We start from the raw sequence: 19,863 nt of genomic DNA on the forward strand, positions 1-19,863 counted from the left end.
TTGTTCTTTTGGATTTGACTGTGAAAATTACCAGGGGACTCTGATTTGGACCATCTCCTCGTAGCTTAGCCAGTAGGCTCCCATCACTGGACACACACACACATATCCGTGCAAGAGAACACCAGAGAGAGGTGTGGTATAACTGGCAGCAGAAACACAGCAAAGAGCCATAGTGCCACAAAGAATCCAAAGGAGAAGTCGTTTCTGAATTAAGAGGCTACAAAGGCAAAATGCTCCTGAATTGCTGTAGCCAAAACAACAAGAAAACAAATAAATGAATGCAGATTTGAGGGTGAAATTTGATCTCCTGGGGCTGAGAAACAGCACAGAGTCTATGCACCTTTGGTTTTATTACATTCACACATTAAGTGGGTGTCACATTATAAAGCCAGCTTTCTGTGCGTTTAACACCTCATTTACATCAAAAGCAAAGTACAGGACGCTTCCAGCCCACTCGTTAGCCTCATTAGCACCAGCACTATTATATTATTGATAGACAATTTTCTCCCTGCCACTGACTCTCCACCCAGGGCCATCCTCATGGACAGTGGGTGAACCTCCAGCTAGGGGAAGGCAAGTCCCACCTCCCCCATTCTGGAGCCAAGCCCAGGTTACTGCTCCCAGCCCTCTGAACATGCTAAGACCCCTTAGTCTTATGTTTGGAGCAGGCAATGCAATCCTTTGCCTACGTTACCTCCCCCCCTCCGTGGCCATCCTTACAGTTTATGCTGCCCTAGGTAGAGGAGCAGGGTGGGGGGCTGCACTTAGGGCCGTGGGAGGGGCAGGAAGGGGGAAGTGCTGCAGCATCCTCACTTTTTCATGGGCTCCCTGTTGCCACCAGCCCCTCCATACACAGAATATGCAGCTGCGTGGGGGCACCAGCCCCAAATTTCATGGCACCGTACACAGCTGTGTGTGACACCTAAGGACAACGCTGCCTCCCTCCCAACCTGTAGCGCACCTATTCTCCCTGTCCCCCAAGGTTTGCACCGCCGTCTGTCCTAACCCAGCTCCCGTGCTCCGGACTGAGACCCCTCCCAATTCATTGCACTTATGAGCCGGCGGCCGGTCTCGAACCCGTGGCACTCCAAGGGGCCGGCCTAAGCCATGTCCCAGGAACGCAGAGGGAGCCGGAGCCGGGCCGTACCACGCTGAGCAGAGCGGGGGGGGGGGGGGCTTTTGCGCCGTAACCCCGCTAGCCCCGCCCTGTCCAGAGTGCTTAGCCTATCACCGCGGCGGTGCCGAGGCAACGGGCCCTCCGGTGAGTCGTGATTGGCTGGAGCCCGTTGTGCGTCCGAAGGGGCCTGGGCGCCGCGATTGGCCGCGAGGCAGGGAGGGGGCGGGGCTTGCGCCCGGCTGGGCTGGAGCTGGGGGCTGCGGCGCTGCCGCCGCCTCCATATTGCGGGGCCGGGAGCGGAGGTGGCGGGGTTGCGAGTCGCGCGCGGGGCCGGGCAGCCTGGGCGCCGCTGAGGGGGGAGGGGCCCTGGGGGAGCTGCTCTCTGGGAGGGGGGACTCTGAGGGGGGGGTCCCCAGGGGGTGCTGCTCTCTGGGAGGGGGTGACTCTGAGGGGGGGTCCCCAGGGGGTGCTGCTCTCTGGGAGGGGGGACTCTGAGGGGGGGGTCCCCAGGGGGTGCTGCTCTCTGGGAGGGGGGACTCTGAGGGGGGGGTCCCCAGGGGGTGCTGCTCTCTGGGAGGGGGGACTCTGAGGGGGGGTCCACAGGGGGGTGCTGCTCTCTGGGAGGGGGTGACTCTGAGGGGGGGGTCCCCAGGGGGTGCTGCTCTCTGGGAGGGGGGACTCTGAGGGGGGGTCCCCAGGGGGTGCTGCTCTCTGGGAGGGGGTAACTGAGGGGGGGTCCCAAGGGGGTGCTGCTCTCTGGGAGGGGGGACTCTGAGGGGGGGTCCCGAAGGGGTGCTGCTCTCTGAGGGCGGTTCCCAGGGGGGTGCTGCTCTCTGGGAGGGGGTGAGTCTGAGGGGGGGTCCTGGAGGTTGTCCCCTGAGAGGGGGTGATTGGGTAGGGGGTCCTCATCTCTGAGGACTAGTCTTTCCCTGGAGGAGGCGTGACACTGGGTGCTGAGTTCCAAGAGGTTGGATTCCCCTGGGAACACAGACTCTGGCTCCCTGGGGTGCGGGGAGGGAGCGGCCCCTGAAAAGCGTGCTCGTGGCTGTGGAGGTCCCAGGGAGATAGTATTCCTTGGGTGGGGGTGACTATGTGAGTTGGAGCCCCCTGAGAGAGCGAAATTGTGGGTCCGTGGTGGGGCAGCATCTCCTGGAGGGATTTTCCCCTGTATTGGGATACCTGAGGGGTGTATCTCCTGAAAGGGGTGATGCTGCAGTGAGGGCCTGTGGAGGTTACTCTGCGTCCATTGATTTCTGGAGGGGTTGTACGTTTGCCCCGTGGCCTGAGTCCTGAACCGTTGGGTGAGGATGGCGTGGGCTCTGAAGCTGCCGCTGGCGGACGAGGTGATCGAATCGGGGCTGGTGCAAGATTTTGATGCCAGCCTCTCAGGCATTGGCCAGGAGCTGGGCGCTGGTGCCTACAGCATGAGGTAAGTGAGATCCTCCTCACCATCATGTCTTACACCATGGATTGAGAGGGGTGAGGGGAGTAGAATGTGAGGACCACTGCCTCCTGGAGGACTGCACAGCCCAGGGGTAGTTGGACATCGTGTTGGACTGGGCTGAACAGATAGCAAAGTGTACTACAGATGTCGTGTTGAATGGCTGATAACTTTCTGGTGGATTGATTGGAGCCCTCATGAGGTTGGATAAGATCAAGAAACCAGGTTGTGCAGGAGCCTGTCTTCGGTAGTGATTTGTAACAAGGGGATACCAGACACACACCCACACACACCCCCCAGCGTTTGCTCTGCATGTTACATTTGTGAGCATGAAAGATGACGTGAAAACAGTGACAGGGCGACTTGGAGAGAAGTATAAAACCCAAAGATAAGGTAGAATTTAGAAGAGAGAAAAATGTGTATGAGGAGGACCTGAGGAGTTAGCAGGTGCTGGGAGCCAGAGTTGAGTTCTGTGTCTGAATTCTAACAGTTGGGTTGGATCATGTTATGAGTTTTGTAAAGCCTCAAATGAGAGTTAATGGGGACTGTGTGCTAGGGATGTGAATGGATAACCAGTAACAGGTGAGCCTTACCAGCTCTGGTTAACCAGTGGGCACTGGAGCAACTCCCTGCTCCCCGTGGGCAGGCTGCTCCAGCTTTGTGGGGCCCACCACAGCTGGGAGGTGCACCAGCTGGGCCAGAGCAGTCCCTGTCAGTGGTGATGAGGGGGGGACTCCAGCCCAGATGTCACCAGTGGGGAGGCCACTTGGGCTCCTTTTAATTGGTTAACCGGTTAAACATTAGGTTTAACGGGTTAACCAATTAAAAAGGATTTTACATCCCTACTGTATGCTTCAGGGTGTCATCTGAATGCAGGGTCAGGAAGGATTTGGATTTCAACCCCTTAAGTTCAGCATTGGTTAGATTGGGGGAAGTTCACCTGCCTCTAAAAATATAAAGTATTGGCCATGGTGGAAGGCAGGTTTCCAGGTTGCATGGACTGTTCCTAGAAAGAGGGTATAGTGAATCCATTCCTCTGCAGTCTGGCCTCTTGCTGATATCGGGTTATGGGTAAACCGTCCAGACTTCGGTATGCCATGGGCGCAGCGCTGCAGCAGCATAGCTGCACTGATACAGCTGAAGTATATGTGCTAAAGATGTGCTATATCATTGGGAAAGAGTTCTTCTGTGGGCATTTAAAAAAAAACCAACCCTCCGCAAGCGACAGAAGCTGTGTTGGCAGAAGACGCTCTCCCACCAGTATAACACTGTGCACACGGGTGCATATGTCGACGTAATTTATATACAGCACTTTGAGAGGTGGACTGTTCACATCCCTGAGCAACGTAAGTTTTGCTGACATAGGCTGTAGTCTAGCTATAGTTTAAATCCTGTGCTTCCCCATCTGTTGCTGATTAGGAGACCCTGTCCCATGCAGTCTTTGTTCTGTGCTTTCTCAGCTAATTAGGTTGTGTGAGATCCTCCTTAATCTTGCCCTGAATAATCACCCCGAGGGGAAGGAGAGGTGTCTTTCAGCTCTGGATGATCTGAGCAAAGGCGTTAGTATCTTAAGTCAAGAGTGATGTTGATGAAACAGAGACGGTTCAGAGAAGAGCCATGAAAGTGATTAAAGGGTTAGAAAACATGCCTCAGGGTTAGTTTGTGCAGGAAACTTAAATCAGTCTTGCTGCGTCTATTGACCTGTGAAATATCCATACCCCTGAAGGATGTAGCTAGCCCCCCAGTGTGGACAGGGCTAAGTTGACAGAATTGTTCTATTATCTCTTGGAACCCTTCCCGTTGGCATAGGCAGTGGCTCCCCTGAAGCATATAGCTCTGAAGCTAGACCATTTCCACTCTCGATGAGTCCATGTAGCGATAGATTCAAACAGTTCATTCTGTGTAGCTTCACAAAAAGAAGGGGAAGAGGAGACATGATGACAGCCTATAAGCAGCGTTCCCTGTAAGCTGAGCACTTGGGCAGCCACCCAGGTCAGATTCAGATGCTGCTCAGCATGTGTTTCTCCTGGTGGTGCACATGCCTTAGTGCATATGACAAAATTTATTCTGCACTTAGATGGAAAAATTAGAGGGAACATTGCCACCTAGAGAACAAATATTTAATAATGAGCTCTTCAGTGTAGCAAATAATATAGTCCAGTGGCTGGAAGCTGAAGCTGGCCAAACTCAGACAGGAAATAAGGCGTAACATTTTGACAGTGAGCGTAATTAGCTGTTGGAATCATTTACCAGGGATTGTGTTGGATTTTTCATCGCTTCCTATTTTTACAGCTTGCGTCCCTATTGTAATGGTGTCGCCAAGGCTGGCGTTTACTTGTTGGGACCTGGGTCTGAATCTGATTGTGGCTTCAGCCCTGGGTGGCAGGGCTCAGGTTATAGTCCCCCAGGTAGAGCTGAAGCTGTTGGGCTTTGGCTTGTCCCTTCTCCTTCCCCCATCCCCTTCCTGGGGCACTGGGTCTTGGGCAGACTTAGATTTCGGTGCTCCTCCCCCTCCCCCCCCCCCCCCCCCGCATGTAGTAATTTGGGTTGTCAGAAGGTGGTTGTAATGGTGCACAGAAGTATAAGAACTCCTGTTCTAAAGCATCTGGTCCAGGAATTACTTAGGGGATGTTTTGTTATACAGAAGGTCTGACAAATTACAGTGTTCCCTTCTGGCCTTGGAATCTGTGCATCTATGAAATCCTGGCTCTCTCCTGTTCTGGGGCCTTGGGGGAGTTCGCTTTCCCTGTTTTGCAGTGGGGGCTGTGAGGGAGCGCGAGGATTATTTGTTTGATATTAAAGTATGTAATGAATACTTGTATTCTGATAGTGACCAGCAGCCCTGCTCGGGGTCAGGCAGACCCGGTCTCAGGGCAAGGCAAGCCAGGCAGTTGCCTAGGGCCTCGCGCTGCCCAGCACCCGGCTGCTCACTCGCTGCCCTGGCTGGGAGCCGCACAGCCACCCTGGGCAGCCAACCACAACATGCTGCTTTGGACCCCGCAAACTCTTGGCCGGGTCTGGGATCAGGGCCTTATTGGGGTAGATGGTATATTGACACCCGTGCTAACATGATCCTGGCTTAGAAGAGCTTGTGTAACCCAGTGTTGAGTGTCTCATTGGCCCCTCTCTGTGCCTGATCTGCAGGTGATAGTGTGTGTGTCAGCCCTGCTGAGCTATAGCGGCTCATGCGTTCAGCTCTGGAGGTTCTCACTTCAGTCCCTGGTGTGGTGTTCATCATCCTTGCGATCGAAGTATGGCATGCAGTGTCAGGGGAGGGGAATAAATCAAATCGAATTTTAGACAGGTAGGTTGGTAGTCTGGTGCTTCCCCCATCCCCTGCCCAATAATTCAGGTATATAAAGTACCACCTATTTTTCTCTGTCTCCAGGCGTTAAGTGTAAGTGTGCTGCCTTGAGAAGCAATCTGAAGAAGCGTGTTCTGGCCTCTCTTGTGTGGAAGGCGTAATACTCAGTAAAGCGCTTTGAGAGCTATAGATGAAAAGTGCTGCATCAAAGCTAGCATCCCGTCATGCATGAGGGGGTGTGTGGAAGAAGAGGCAAATGAGGCTGGCGTATTTGGCCCAACGGAGGAGGTAGGCAGGGAGACGATACAGTAGGGCAATGATAGGGAGGCATGGTGCCTTGATGGTGAGGCTAAGCATGGTGGAACAGGGAGCCAGCTGAGGGGCTGCTGTAGTCAGTGTGATGGGCGAAGAGGTGGTCTAAAGGTCCAAGGTTTGATCAGCAGAAGGGAGTTGCACTGATTTTAATGAAGGTATGATTTTTATTTGAAACTGGTACAAAAGTTTGTGTGCACTTTTCTGTCTTGATTGAAACCAGGCTTATTTGGGTCCATCCTAATCAGTTGAGGCTGTATCAAAACAAACCTGATTTGCAATACAATGGAGGGAGGAGTCGAGGATGTCTCTTGATTGAGGACACAGTGACTCAGAGGAGGATGGAGTTGCCAGCTGTGATGGAGAGACAGTATGGCAGGAAAGTTCAGGAGTGGGTCACCTTAAGCATAACATTGGGGAGGATATGTTGGAAAGACAGCCATGGGGTGGAGGGAGGGAGTTTAGGACTCCAAAGGTAGAGTTGAGTCACTTGTGGAAATGTGAAATGGGTGATGTCAAAACTGTGAATAAAAGCAGTTGTCCAGGGAGCAGGATCAATGGGAAATGAGTGGGCCATGGACAAAGTTCTGCGGAAACACTGCCCGTAGAGAGAGGAAGATGAGGCAGACCACGTGAATGTGACCCTGAAGGACCAATCAGAGAGGTGGGAGGAGAGCCACAAGAGTTATGCAAAAGCGACAAGGAGTCCTGTGGCACCTTACAGACTAACAGATGTATCGGAGCATAAGTTTTTGTGGGCAAAGACCTACTTCGTCAGATGACATGCATCTGACAAAGTGGGTCTTTGCCCAGGAAAGCTTATGCTCCGATACATCTGTTAGTCTGTAAGGTGCTACAGGACTCCTTGTCGCTTTTGCAGATCTAGACTAACACGGCTACCCTTCTGATATTTGACACAAGTTACAAAAACCAAAGACAGGACAAGGTTTAAAGGAAATGTGAAATGGGTGATGTTGAAAGCAGCAGGGAAATGAAGGAGGCTGAGTGTGGAGTAGGAAAATCGGTGAGAGCAATTTTGGAGAAGTGAAGATGGAGGAAACCAGACCAGCAGGACCCCCAGGATAGAGTTTGAGGAGAGGCATGTGAGGTGGAAAGAAATTGTTCCAAGGACAGTTTTGTATTTTGAGAACTGGCCGGAAGAGAGCAAAAAGTTGCAGCTAAAGTAAAAGGTAAACTTTTTTTTCCTTAAGGGAGAGCCTCTCCCACCATAGATTGACAGGAAACTTCATCACCAGCAAGTTGTTGTGATTCTAATGCCAGCATTGAAACCATCCTATTGGGTACAGGTGCACTGTGAAAAGTTCAAGTGGGAGTTGGAAGTGTGCTAGAAGTTAAATGGCATTTCCTGGAGGAGGAGATGTGCAAATGCCAAGGTATTAACACTTTAAATGCAGTAGCCTTGTGTTAATCTAAGACCCTGGTTTCCAGCCAGTTCTGAAGCAGTAGCCAAGAGATCTAGCCATCTTATTTTGAAAATGAAAATAATAGAGTGGCTACTGCCATAGCCAACTAGCCATACTCAACCGGCCAAAGAGCCACATGTGGCTAGTGGCTAGCGTGTTGGACTCCATGGATCTAGGGCTATGTCTGCACTACCACTTATGTTAGCATGACTTATGTCACTCAGAGGTGTGAATAGACCATCCACCTGAGCGATGTAAATGATACTGATGGACGCGCCAGTGTAAGCAGTGCTATGCGAATGGGAGAGCGCTCTCCCATTGTTACAGACTGTCTTCACCAGCTTCACTGCATCTCCATTGGCACTTCTGCAGCATTGTACATATCGAGACACCCTTCATCCAGTGGTTGTCAGCCTAGCTCATGCTACATCCTCAGAGCTATACAGGTAGTATATCTATTGTGTGGATGTGGTCTACATAACACACGGAGGACTGCATATGCGGCTCACAGTGGTAAATAAGCTCAGAACCGCTGCCCTAGTCCATTGTCAATAGGAAATATCCTGTTACTTCATCTCCTTTAGGGTACTGGTGGTGTTAAACAGCAGCTGTTACTGCTGAGGCCTGATCTTTTATTTAACCATGTGTTGGGGATAGCTATAGACTTCTTCCAGTTGCCTTGAAGTATATAACTAAGACTAGTATCAAGGCTTATTATACAGCACCAACTTATTCTTGTAGTCAATCTGTGGAACTCCTTGCCAGAGGATGTGGTGAAGACTAGGACTTTAACAGGGTTCAAAAAAGAGTTAGATAAATTCGTGGAGATTAGGTTTATCAATGGGTATTAGCCAGGATGGGTAGGAATGGTGTCCCTAGCCTCTGTTTGTCTGGAGATGGATGACAGGATAGGGATCATGTGATGATTATCTGATGTGTTCAATCCCTCTGGGGCATCTAGCATAGGCCACTGTTGGCTGACAGGATACTGGGCTAGATGGAGCTTTGGTCTGACCCAGTGTGGCCGTTCCTGCATTTGGAACCCTTAAAACCACCTCCTTTAACTATCTTACTGATAACACCTTCAGATATTAAAATTAGACTGTAAGCTCTTTGAGGCAGGGACCATCTTTATTCTGTTTGTACAGCTCCTGGCACAATGGGGTTCTTGCTAGGGATGTCAGTGGTTAACCTGGCGTGGCGTGGTTGGCTTGGCCTGGCTGGAGAAGCCCTCCATAGGCAAGATCACTCCAGCCTGGCTGGAGCAGCCTCTGCGCATAGCAGGCAGGCCCAGCCATCCCTGGTTAAGCTGATAAACATAGCGTTTAAGCAGTTCGCTGATTAAATGGGATTTTACCTCCCTAGTTCTTGCCCATGGTTGTGGTCATAGGTGCTACCACAAGCCAAAAAATAACTTAGAAAAAAGTAACATTAGTTGGCCTGTGCAGCTTATTTGTGTATATCCATTTGTATTGCCCTAGTGCCTAGAGACCCCCAATCCCAGGCTCAGGGCCCCATTGAGCTATGGGCTGAACCAGCAAAGTACATGATGCAACATCAGGGGGACTACAACAAACAGGCATGGACTGCAAAGCAAACAGCTGATTTGCCATTAAGGTAATAAGCAGCAGTCCCTGCAGACCTGCCTTCTCAGAGCTAGAGGTTTGTCTCCTTCTGAGAGGAAATGCAAGCAATGAAAGTGTACTGGTCAGTTTTGCAGGAGCTCTTCTCCATAACGTCTGGGCTTCAAACTTCCACACTAATACTTCACTTGTTTTGTTTTTGGAAAACCGCTAGGTCTGAGTGACCTACCATGGTTTACTGTTCAGAGTGACCGAGAGGAAGAGACAAGGAGAGTCGTTAGCAATCGGTGAGACGATGTTTCCAGCTAAGACTTGATGCGAGACCCAGAGATGCCAGAAACCTGTTCTAAGTGGCAGGAATATTCTGGCACCAACACTCCCCAGCAGTGGGCAAGAAAGGCCAACCGTAGCTCGCTGGTGAGAGTGGACGAGGATTCCGTTGCCCTGAATTTTGTGTCACCGTTTGCACCAGTGCAGTCTCTGGCTGGCCTGATGTTTCTCATGCATAAATGGTGGTACAGGCTGAACCTCTCTAGTCCGGAACCCTTGGGACCTATCTGGTTCCGAACGAGAGAATTTCCATCGACTAGTCGATAAGGGGAAACTGCAGACCCACAGCGGGTTAGCGCCCACCCTCGTGAGCTAACTCCGCTGCGTCTCTGCCTTTTAAATGTAGTAAGAGCCTGGCAACTCTTACTACATTCAAAAACCAAGGCACAGTGGGGGACCGATCTACAGCTGATTCCCAGCTCACACCTGGTCCCCTGCTGCGCCTTTGCCTCCCCTGCAGAGCTGGTGCTGGGGAGAACCGGCTTTTAAGCTAGCTCCCTGCAGCCTCGGCTCCTGCTTTCCCCCCACCTTGCTGCGTCTGATAGAGGCAGCAAAGCGGGAGGAGGAAGTGACTAGTCGAGTTGTCACTCAACTGGTCACTTACATCCCTAGCCTGGATTAAACAACCAGCCAAGAGAAGGATTTAGAATTGGGCATGACTGGTTATACTTCCCACATGTCAGAGAGTGGGCAGCAGTGTATCTTGCCCATATCAAAAGTGGTGCATGGGGAAGGATGTTTGTCTTCTCCCTCTCAGATAGTGGACTTGAGAGGTGGATTCCTACACTCCCATCTATGCAGGAACACAAATGGCTATTCTGAATTGTGGACTAATCCGAGGTCTCCACGAGACGTAGAACTTCAGCATTACAGGGCCGGCATGGTCCAGTGGGCAGAGTGCTGGCCCAGGAGCTGGGCTCTGGTTTTGGCTCCACTAGTGACTTGCAGTGCAGTCTTGGAAAAGTCTCTTCCCTCCTCTGGGCTTCTTTTCCCCCTCCTATCCCTCTATCCTCTTATCTATTTAAATTGCAAAAACCCTAAGACAGATTCTCTCCCATTTGTGCTGTGTGCCTTGATTGTGGTCTCTCTCTGCAGCCTCCTGCTATTAATTCTTCCTCCTTTATAATCCCCAGTCATCTCTTTCTGTTCAGGTCAGATGGGTGCCTTTGGTTTTGCGCTTGTCATCGCAGGGCTCGGTTCCTGGCGTCACATCCAACTTTTGATGCAGTTTCCAAGCAGACGCTTCTGAACTACGTTTGTGAGCCGTAGCGAAGAGAGGCCAAACGTGAGGCTCCAGAACCTCCTTTGCCAGATTTCGGCTCCTATAGTTTGGGAGTGCAGGCAGGCCCCCTGCCTTGTAAGAGCAGATGTGTTTCCAAACCAAAAATGCAGAGAAATGAATATATTCAAGTGAAACCCCATCAGCTGCATTTCAGGGCTTGCATTCCATAAAGATGGGTTTCGTGAGCTTGCAAAGAGAGAGGCAGCCAGGGTGGGCGATTAGAACCTTAGTTTATAAAATGACCTCCTGAAACTGCTTGTCGTCTCCTGCCTCTGTGAATTCACCTGTGCAGTAGACAAAAGCAGCACCATGCTGCTGAATACCAGGAGCCTGAGTAGAGCTTTCCCTGGATACTGGAGGCAGAGCTCTGTGATTGAAATGTTCCCTGAAACTTGAGCTAAGCACCCCGATAATGTCGTCTGACACCAATAAGTTTTTGTCCCACTTAGCAGTAGTTCGCTTAAGCAAACTCAACTCCCTTCTCGGTGGAAAATGTTCCATGCCTTAGGTCTGAACTCGGTCAGCCTCCTGAAACCTAACTCTCTTTCCCTGACATTTGTTGACCTAAGCTGATCATAAATAGTGCCCGTCTGTCCCACTGTAGGTAAATGCCTTTCTGACATTTTCTCCTGTCTTGTGGCAGTTTCATACACCAGTCACAGAGAAGAAAGACTTCTGCAGCCATTTTGTTGTGTTTCTGGTTTTCCTCTTCACTCCTTGTGGTTTGCACTTGCTGTTTAATCTCTTTCTGGAAGAACTACAGCGCTACCTTGGGAGTATGCATTGGTAGGTTGGCGTGAAGGTGATCTGTAGGCTTGGAGATGATTCTCAGCTTGACCATCTGTGACGCATTTCTGCTCCTGCCTTGAAGCGGGCGATGGATGGACTACATGACTGTCAGAGGTCCCGTTCAGTTGTACAATTCTGTGATTTTTGTTGGTGTTCCTGGTAGCTTTATATATAACATAGCAGTTCTAAGACATCAGAGACAGCTTTGAAACTTTTCATTAGTAACTGACCGTATATTTCCCTTTGAAGAATTTCTGGAACTCTGTTAACTATTTTTTTCTTAAGAGCAGGAAAAATGGAGTGCTCTTATATGGCATCGCACCCAAAAAGGCTTGCTAAATTGCACTGAAGACTTCTTTTAGAACAAGATTTTAATGACCCAGACAGTTATAGGAATTTCATTGGGTCCATGTTAAGTAGTAGGCAGTTTCAGCGCTTTATGGGGTAGAATTAGAGAGACAGAAATTCTTTCCTGGTGGCTGTGGTGTGTGTTTGACTCTATCAACTGTACAAGAGCGTCTCAGTTGTGAATTACTAGTTGTCCAGGGGGAATTCAAGGGAGCCATTCATGGGATAGAAAAATATGCTAATGGCAAATCTATTTTAATGTGTTGGAGCTTCTCCATTTTACTTCAAGAAAACTTGAAACTTCTTGTCTTCCTGAAGCAGATGAATGGTGACAGGAAAGGTCATTATGTAGCATGAGAAGACGGGACTTAGCAGCAGTGCTGTGTCTTGAATGAGGTTGGAGATAACAGGAGGTCACAACCTCTTGCTATCTCTTGGAAAGTCATTGAGAATTTCCACTGGAGAGGCTAGTTGTGAGTCCTAAGCATTTTTGAGGCACTGTTGAGCTCTTTAAGCTCTGGTTGTCTTAATGATGCCATTCCTATAAATATTTAAACTTTTTATTGCACCATGCAACATATCAAGCTGACCTTATTACCCGGGTCGCATAGCACAGAAACATAATGGTGTTTAAATGATTAGTCTAGGAGTTCTTAACATAATCCATGGCTGCCGTGACCGAGGGGTCGAGAAGACTGCTTTCTTTGGATGCTGTTTGTGATCTTTTTAGTGAGCATAACTCCATGCAGATAACCTTATCGAGATGGTCGCTAAACCCGAATGCCTATCTGTATGTTCAGTGAGTAACCAAAGGCTCAGGAGGAGCTCTGCTTGTGAGTAGCTATTCAAGTTCTCTGGTAGTGGTGTGTTTTACGTTTGGCTAACAATTAGATAGCTGCAGGAATTCTGTGCTCGATTAGTCTGATTCTACAAACAGTGTCAGTACAATGGTCCAGAACCCAGTCTGTGTAGCACCTCTTGGAATGTGCAATATTTCTAGCAGAGTCCCAATTAAGTAGGGTTCCAAAGAGTCCTCATGGCTTTCCGATGCTAAATGAGATCTGTAGATATAGACTTGCTAAAGGTTTGGTGCTGCAAAGAGCAACCTGTGATGTAGTAGCAAACAGCTTTACTGACTCTTAAACGGGTGTTAAATCCAAGTTGTTACTGTTGTACAGAATTCCAGATGCATTTGCTGCCGGTTTTAATGCAGTGATGAGTGGCAAGGCTGGTGTTTTTAGGATAGGACGGTTGCATCCAGGGGAATTCTAGCTCAGGGAATCTTTCTGCAGGACAAAATAGCCATCCCTGTGTGGTAATGGGATGCCTAGTCCATAGCAAAGATTCATTCTTCATCCGCCTGTTCTTAAGCCAAGTCTTTCCACTGGATTATATAACATGTTCAGTTGCGTAAATTCTCTCTCCCGTTCCTTGGTGCAGCAGTGCTGTGCTTCCAGTACCCCAGTGACTGTAGGTTATCTCCCTTGTGTGTCTGGCCAGTTTTGTGGGGACAGAAGATGCTGCAGCAATATAGCTGGCATTTGAGGTAGTGTAGTCAGTGGTTGTAGGAGATCCCCTAAAATCTAAGAATTTGCTTTAATGTCTTGTGCATGTTCCTGCTTCTGACTTTTTCCCCTGGTGCCATGCTCCCTTCTCTCCCTCTCCCAGCTTGCTAGAGATTCAAAACACCTTCATTTGATCAAGACAATTCTTCACTCTGGCGTTCTGAGTACAGAAGGTGGAGGCCTGCAAGAGTCTAAAATACCTTGCTGCTAAGGGCTCCTGTTTAAAAATGCTCCAAGGTCACAGATTTCCCTGGCATTGGCTTGTTATTGTTGCTGCCACTCAAATGCAAAAACACCTTTGAGAACCAAGGAAGGCACATTTGAGAATTTCTTCCTGTGGGGTTCCCTCGAGCTCTTTCACCTCCCTCTGGAGAGAGCTTGGAAAAACAGTAATTTTTCTTAATAGCTGGCCTTGCAGTCTTAGGCACAGACACACAGAACCTCCTGCCTTCTAGAACACAGGAATCAGATTATGGTCTGTAAAGGGGGAATATTTATTAAGAAAACATACTTGGTGAAACATTACTTGCTTGCAAGGTGTTACAGAGCAACAAAAACAGAGAGATTAAAACACAGAGAATTGCTTCTCTGTGCTGAGCACATATAACCCCACCTGCTTATACTGTAACTTTCCAAATTGAATCCAGGGAAGTCCAACAAATCTCAAAATAAATTCAATAACCTGGTTGCATCTGACTAAACATTCCCTGTTCTACGCATATATCTGTTGTTCCAACATTTAGTCCTTCCCTCGGCATGGATGTTATTGAATCCTCCATGCCTGTTTTCCTGGATTAATTCCTGTCTCCCAGGCTCTCCTTGGGTCACACAAAGCCTGGCACAGGAAGGACACTGTTTCCAATTCAAAAGCTCGTGTGCTGTTTCCAGTGGCCCTCCTGACTTCCTGCCAACTCGCTTCCTGCTTCCCTAGCACCCCTGGAGACTCTCTGGGACCCACTATCTGGTTTTAACCCTTATATGCTTCTTCAAGACTGGCCCAACAAGGAAAATAACAGAACACCATTAGTCATTACCAACAGCCCCAGCTTAAACCCCTCCAGCGCATCATTGACAATCTACAGCCTGTCCTGGAAAATGATCCCTCACTCTCACAGGCCTTGGGACACAGGCCAACCCTCGACTACAGACAACCCCCTAACCTGAAGCAAATTCTTTCTAACTGCCTCACTCCCCCAGGAACCTACCCCTGCTATAAATCAGGTTCCAACTCTGTTCGCAAATCTATACAAGCGACACTATCACAGGACCTAACCACATAAGCCACAACATCAGAGGGTCATACAAGTGCACATCCTCTAATGTGAGCTATGCCATCATGTGCCAGCAATGCCCTTCTGCCGTGGATATTGGCCAAACCAGACAGTCTCTCTGACAGAGGATAAATGGACACCAATCAGACATCAGAAATGGTAACACATAGTAACCTATAGGGGAACATTTTAACCTGCCTGGGCACTCGATCGGGTTTAAAAAGGAATTTCACCAGTCGTCTACTGAGAGAGTATGTGGGATTGACTTTCATATGCAAATGTGACACTTTCCCTGGGCCTAAACAAAGACATTACAAAACCAGCTTTCCTTATGCTTAGCTTTTGATGTCACTGAGATGCTAAGTATGGGACACTTCCAGCCCACTCAGTTGCACCAGTATTACAATTGACAGATTTTTTTTCTTTTTCTTTTTCTTTTTCTGTTATAAATTCTCAGAGTCCTTCTCATTTCTCCACTCAAGCTCATCTGAAGTGAGTGTTGCTCATGATACTATCTATGTACCTTTGTGACCCCTTTCTTATGCGGCACTCTGTTAACCAGAAAACTTTGTTAACCGGCATTGTCCCCAGCCACAGTACTGTCACATCTTCAGGCGCACAGGCCTGGCTTGGTTTACCTTGATTTCCTTAACAATTTTTTATTTAAGAAGCGCTAATCATCTTTAGCGCAAAATAGAAATGTGAGACCAACTGCCTTACGCTACAAAACTACCAGTATTCAAAACTTGAGTTTTACTATTATTGTCCGTTGGTTTTTCCTAGGTTGATGGGACCCTCAGATAACCAGAATTTTTAGATAACTGGAACGTCCTAATCCCCGAGCATGCTGGATAACACAGGTTTTACTGTATTTTGTTAGTCTCTAAGGTGCCACAGGACTACTTTTGTTTTTTAAGTTCCAGACTAACATGGCTCCTCTTACAAGCCTTATAGACCCGACAATTAGTGTTAGGTTTCAAGAGTTAACCACTTTGAAAAGACTGGAGCTAACTGAATGGCTGGAGTGTCCAGATAAGGGTATGACCCCTCCCATTTCTCACACCGTCATCTGTACTTCTACATTATTTTGATGCCAGGGTTAGTACTTACGATCTCCTGTTGTGTTCAGTTCTTCCCTAATGCACTTACTAGGGCTGTGTCCAGACTCAGGGGTTTTTTCGGGAAAAGTAGCCTTTTTCCGAAAAAACTTGCCCTGCGTCCAGACTCAAGCCGCGTTCTTTCGAAATTAAATCGAAAGAACGCAGCTTTTTTTTCGATGGCAGTAAACCTCATTTCACGAGGAAGAACGCCTTCTTTCGAAAGTTCCTCTTTCGAAAGAAGGCGTTCTTCAATGTAAATAGGGCTTCTTCGAAAGAGAGCATCCAGACTCACTGGATGCTTTCTTTCGAAAAAGCAAGCCGCTTTTTTGAAAGTTCAACGTGCAGTCTAGACGCTTTCTTTCGAAAGAGGCTTGCAGTCTAGACATAGCCTAGGAGTGTGAGCCTGGTCACCAGTAGGCACCTGCTCAAGTTAGACACGTTAAATATTAATTGCTTCACTAAAAATGCCATCTTTGGGATTAAATCAGCTGCAAGCTTCTGGGGTCTCTTTCCGTAGGTCTGACTTATGGAATCACGTGATGAGTTTAGAGCTGTCAGTGTGGGGTAGAAAGACATAACCTTTATAGATTTCAGAGTGGCCACCGTAAAAGATGAGCATCTAGTAGCTGAAGGCAGGGCCGGTGATGCATGTGGAATGGATGATAGAAATCAAAGCATTTAAAAAAAATAAAGTTAAGATGCTAGCACATTTTATAGTGAGCGGTGCTAGCTGCAGCCAGCAGTTCAGTGTTCCTTCTACATGAGCTTATTTCTTCTAATAATGATGGAATCAGATGGAGACTGGTTACTTTTGGAGCATTTTGGGGGGATGGGGCTCATGAATATTTCATCTCCTGAAATCAAAGGGTTAAAACTTTGCTCAGGGGGCTAAATGGTAAATGTTTGACATGACTGGTTCTCCCTTAACAAACCTTTTAATGTTCAGCAAAAAGGAAAAAAAAAACCCTGTTGACCTTTAAGATTTGGATTTAACCCTCCTTCCCACCTCTCTTCCACGTACCACCTCTGTTCCCCTCCAGTGCAGAAATCTGTAGTTGAAAAGATAAGTCTTGAGCAAAATGTAATCTGCTTTTAAACTACTTTAAAACGAACTCCCAGGGAGGTGGAACATTTCTCAACCTCTCCAAGCCAGCGTCTGTGGTGATGATAAAATCTCCGCTCTGGGGCTGCGCAGCCCCCACCCTCAACTTGAACCAAGGCACTCTGTGCAAGTCGGCCTGGTGGAAGAGTATACCACATGGTTCCTTCACTCCTCCTCCAGGCTCTGTTTCCCAGGGTGAAACTCACAAAAGATCTTACAGACTGCCAGCTGACCACACCTGAGGTAGAGTGGTTCAAAACAATCAGAGCTTGTCTCCTGAAGACATCAGGTGGTTCCCCAAATCTCCTCTTCCACTAGGGATAAGTAACACTGACACTGAAGTTGGATTGGTGACATGATATTTGAAAAAGTAACTTCCTTCTCAGGCCTAACTCTGCAGAGGTAGTTAGGAGCCTACCTCCAATTTGAAATCAGTAGAGGTAAGGTACCTACATTTACTAAACCCTGTCTTAAAAACTAGCTTGGGGCCCCAACACCACCTACGTTCTGTTAAGTTCAGTGACTTTCCACACAGACTGTAGCTATTTCTAAGACTTGATATGCTCCATTGTTGCATGAGAAACCAAGAAAGAGGAGCTTGGTGTAAGCTCGAAAACTTGTGTTTTTCTAACCAACAGAAATTGGTCTCACGAGATCTGGCCTCCCCTTTCTTGTCTCTCTGATATCCTGGGATAGCTACAGCTCTAAATAGACATCCTGCCCCAAGGAGGTTTGAAGCTAGATTCAGAGATGAGATAAGAAGGCTCTAAGGAGACCAAAAGGTGGTTTAACTATAAGAGCGTGTCTACACTATACAGCTTTTTTGCAACAAGGCTCTGTTGACACAGCCCTATTGCTAAAAGTTGGTGTCTGTTGTCGGCACTTTTGTCAACACAAGATTTCCAACCCCCAACATGGGGGTTTCGCTTTGTCAGTATCCGAGTGCTCCTGCCGACAAAGCAGCGTTCACACTTCCACTTGCTGCCACAAAACTTTGTCATTCTTGGGAAGGGGGGGGAGGTTAAGCACCATTGGGCAACAAACATTTTGTCACTCAAGTGCAAGTGTAGATGTAGCCTAAGGTTGTGCACGTTGATTTTTGTTACTTATCTCAAATGTAAGAGTATGGTGAAAATAGGACTTGGACTCAAGCTTCAATCATTTCTAAGCCATCTCCCTCCTGATTCTGGTTGCGTTATTGTCGCATGAGAGATTCAGGTAGTGGACTGGAGACAAGATAGTGCAGACGTTGCCTTAGGTGTCCTGGCGCTTTACTGTGCTGCAACTTGCTGATGCCCCCCCCACACCCACACTCTCCCCCATCCCTCTTATCTGCCCCCCCCCTCCCCCCCACCGCAGCAAGTTACAGCCATGTAAAGCTACTGCCCTTGTGGAGGTGGTTTTCTTAGTGCTGGGAGAGCTTTCTTCCAGCGCGCCTGTTGTGTCCACACTGCCGCATTAAAGCACTGCTGCCTTTTATACTTTTCAGTGTAGACGCCTTTGTTGGATTGATACAGATACCTGATTTCACTCCTTTTGTGTCCTATAGCTGCAGTGTTATAATGCAGGATGTGTCTGTGCCTGGCGTAACCCTCCTCCAGCCAGCCTAGGATGCTCTGTGCTAAGAAATGGTTGTGTACGTGTGTCATGTTTGTGGTCAACAGCATGCTGAACAAATTGGAAAGAAACATTAAAAACTGTTGCATCCCCCAAGACTTAAGGAAGTGTGTGAGCCATTGCCAGCCCTCAATGTTTGCATGGAAACAGTTTTTGAAACTCTTTAAATGCATCCAACCCTTTGAATTAAGTTGTATCTGAGAGTGGGGTTGCTAAAGAGTGTGGCCCAGTGAACCTGGGTGTGGGTCAAACGCAACCTTGATTTTCTTTTTGGTTCTCACATTGACCGTGTGACTCTGAGCAAGTCGTTACCATTCTTTGAGGGTATGTCTACACTTGCTCTCTAGTTTGAAAGCAAATGCAGCCGACCAAAATTGCTAATGAAGCGCAGGATTTAAATGTCCCGCACTTCATTAGCATAATCTCGCCTGCATGTTATTCCGCTCAACAGCTGATTCGAACCAGGAAGTGTGCTCCAGGACGCGTTAGTTCAAATCAAACCCCAACGTGTCCCGGAGCGCACTTCCTGGTTCGAATCAGCTGTTGAGCGGAATAACGCATGGGCAAGATTATGCTAATGAAGCACGGGATATTTAAATCCCCACTTCATTAGCAATTTCGGTCAGCTACATTTACATCCCTAGCTCGAACTAGGGAGCAAGCGTAGATGTACCCTCAGTCTCAGATTTCCTTCAGCCCTGCTCCAAGCTTTATCTTGTCTATTTAGGTTGTAAATTTTCTGGGGGCAGGGACTGTATGACTGTTGTTTTATGAGTACAATGGGGCCTGGACCTTAATTGGATATGCAGGCATCTCTGTAATACGAGTAATGGGCAAAGGAGAGAATAAGATAAGAGCAATCCACCCTAGATTTTTATTAGGGACATTAAAATGTGTGTAGTAAGTAACCATGTAACCGCTGAAAATGTCAGCAGTTACGCGCAGGGCTGCAGATGGGAGTCATTGTGTGCCAGGAGCCAGCTCTTAAGCCAGCTCCCCACGTGGACTGGGAGCCCAGGCTCATTGGTTAACCCTGTACACGGTTACGCTTTCAAATCCCTAATTTTTATGCCACAAAATGTTTCCTCCCCCAGCTTGTCTCTGAAGATGATATATCTTACTACCCAAAATACTTTGCTTAACCAGGAAATGGACATAATATTCAGCTTTTCCTTGGTCATGTGTATTAACGTCTGTATTCGAGAGGGGCAGGGGAGTGTGTGTGCTGAACTGTCTAGACTACTCCCCCCCCCCCTCCCCCCCGGGTGTTTGTAATGG

General features: G+C 48.2%; 1 protein-coding gene across 6 annotated transcripts in view; it reads left to right on the plus strand.

The window, feature by feature from the left end:
- The first annotated feature begins 1,954 nt into the window (after positions 1-1,954).
- The window catches only part of TFCP2 (transcription factor CP2), a 42,704-nt gene continuing 24,795 nt past the window's right edge, over positions 1,955-19,863 (plus strand). For 2 of the 6 annotated variants that reach the window (XM_075901697.1, XM_075901696.1), the window contains exon 1: positions 1,955-2,546. Coding sequence is in view for 3 of the 6 variants with exons in the window: in XM_075901694.1 (XP_075757809.1) it covers positions 2,425-2,546 (122 nt within the window). In the remaining 3 variants the exon portion in view is untranslated. Of the gene's footprint in view, positions 2,547-11,410; positions 11,580-19,863 lie in introns of those variants that run through there. The other 4 variants (XM_075901694.1, XM_075901693.1, XM_075901698.1 and 1 more) reach the window with 4 other exon arrangements.

Source organism: Pelodiscus sinensis, chromosome 19 (genome assembly GCF_049634645.1).
Source record: "Pelodiscus sinensis isolate JC-2024 chromosome 19, ASM4963464v1, whole genome shotgun sequence".
NCBI classification, from domain to species: Eukaryota; Metazoa; Chordata; order Testudines; family Trionychidae; genus Pelodiscus; species Pelodiscus sinensis.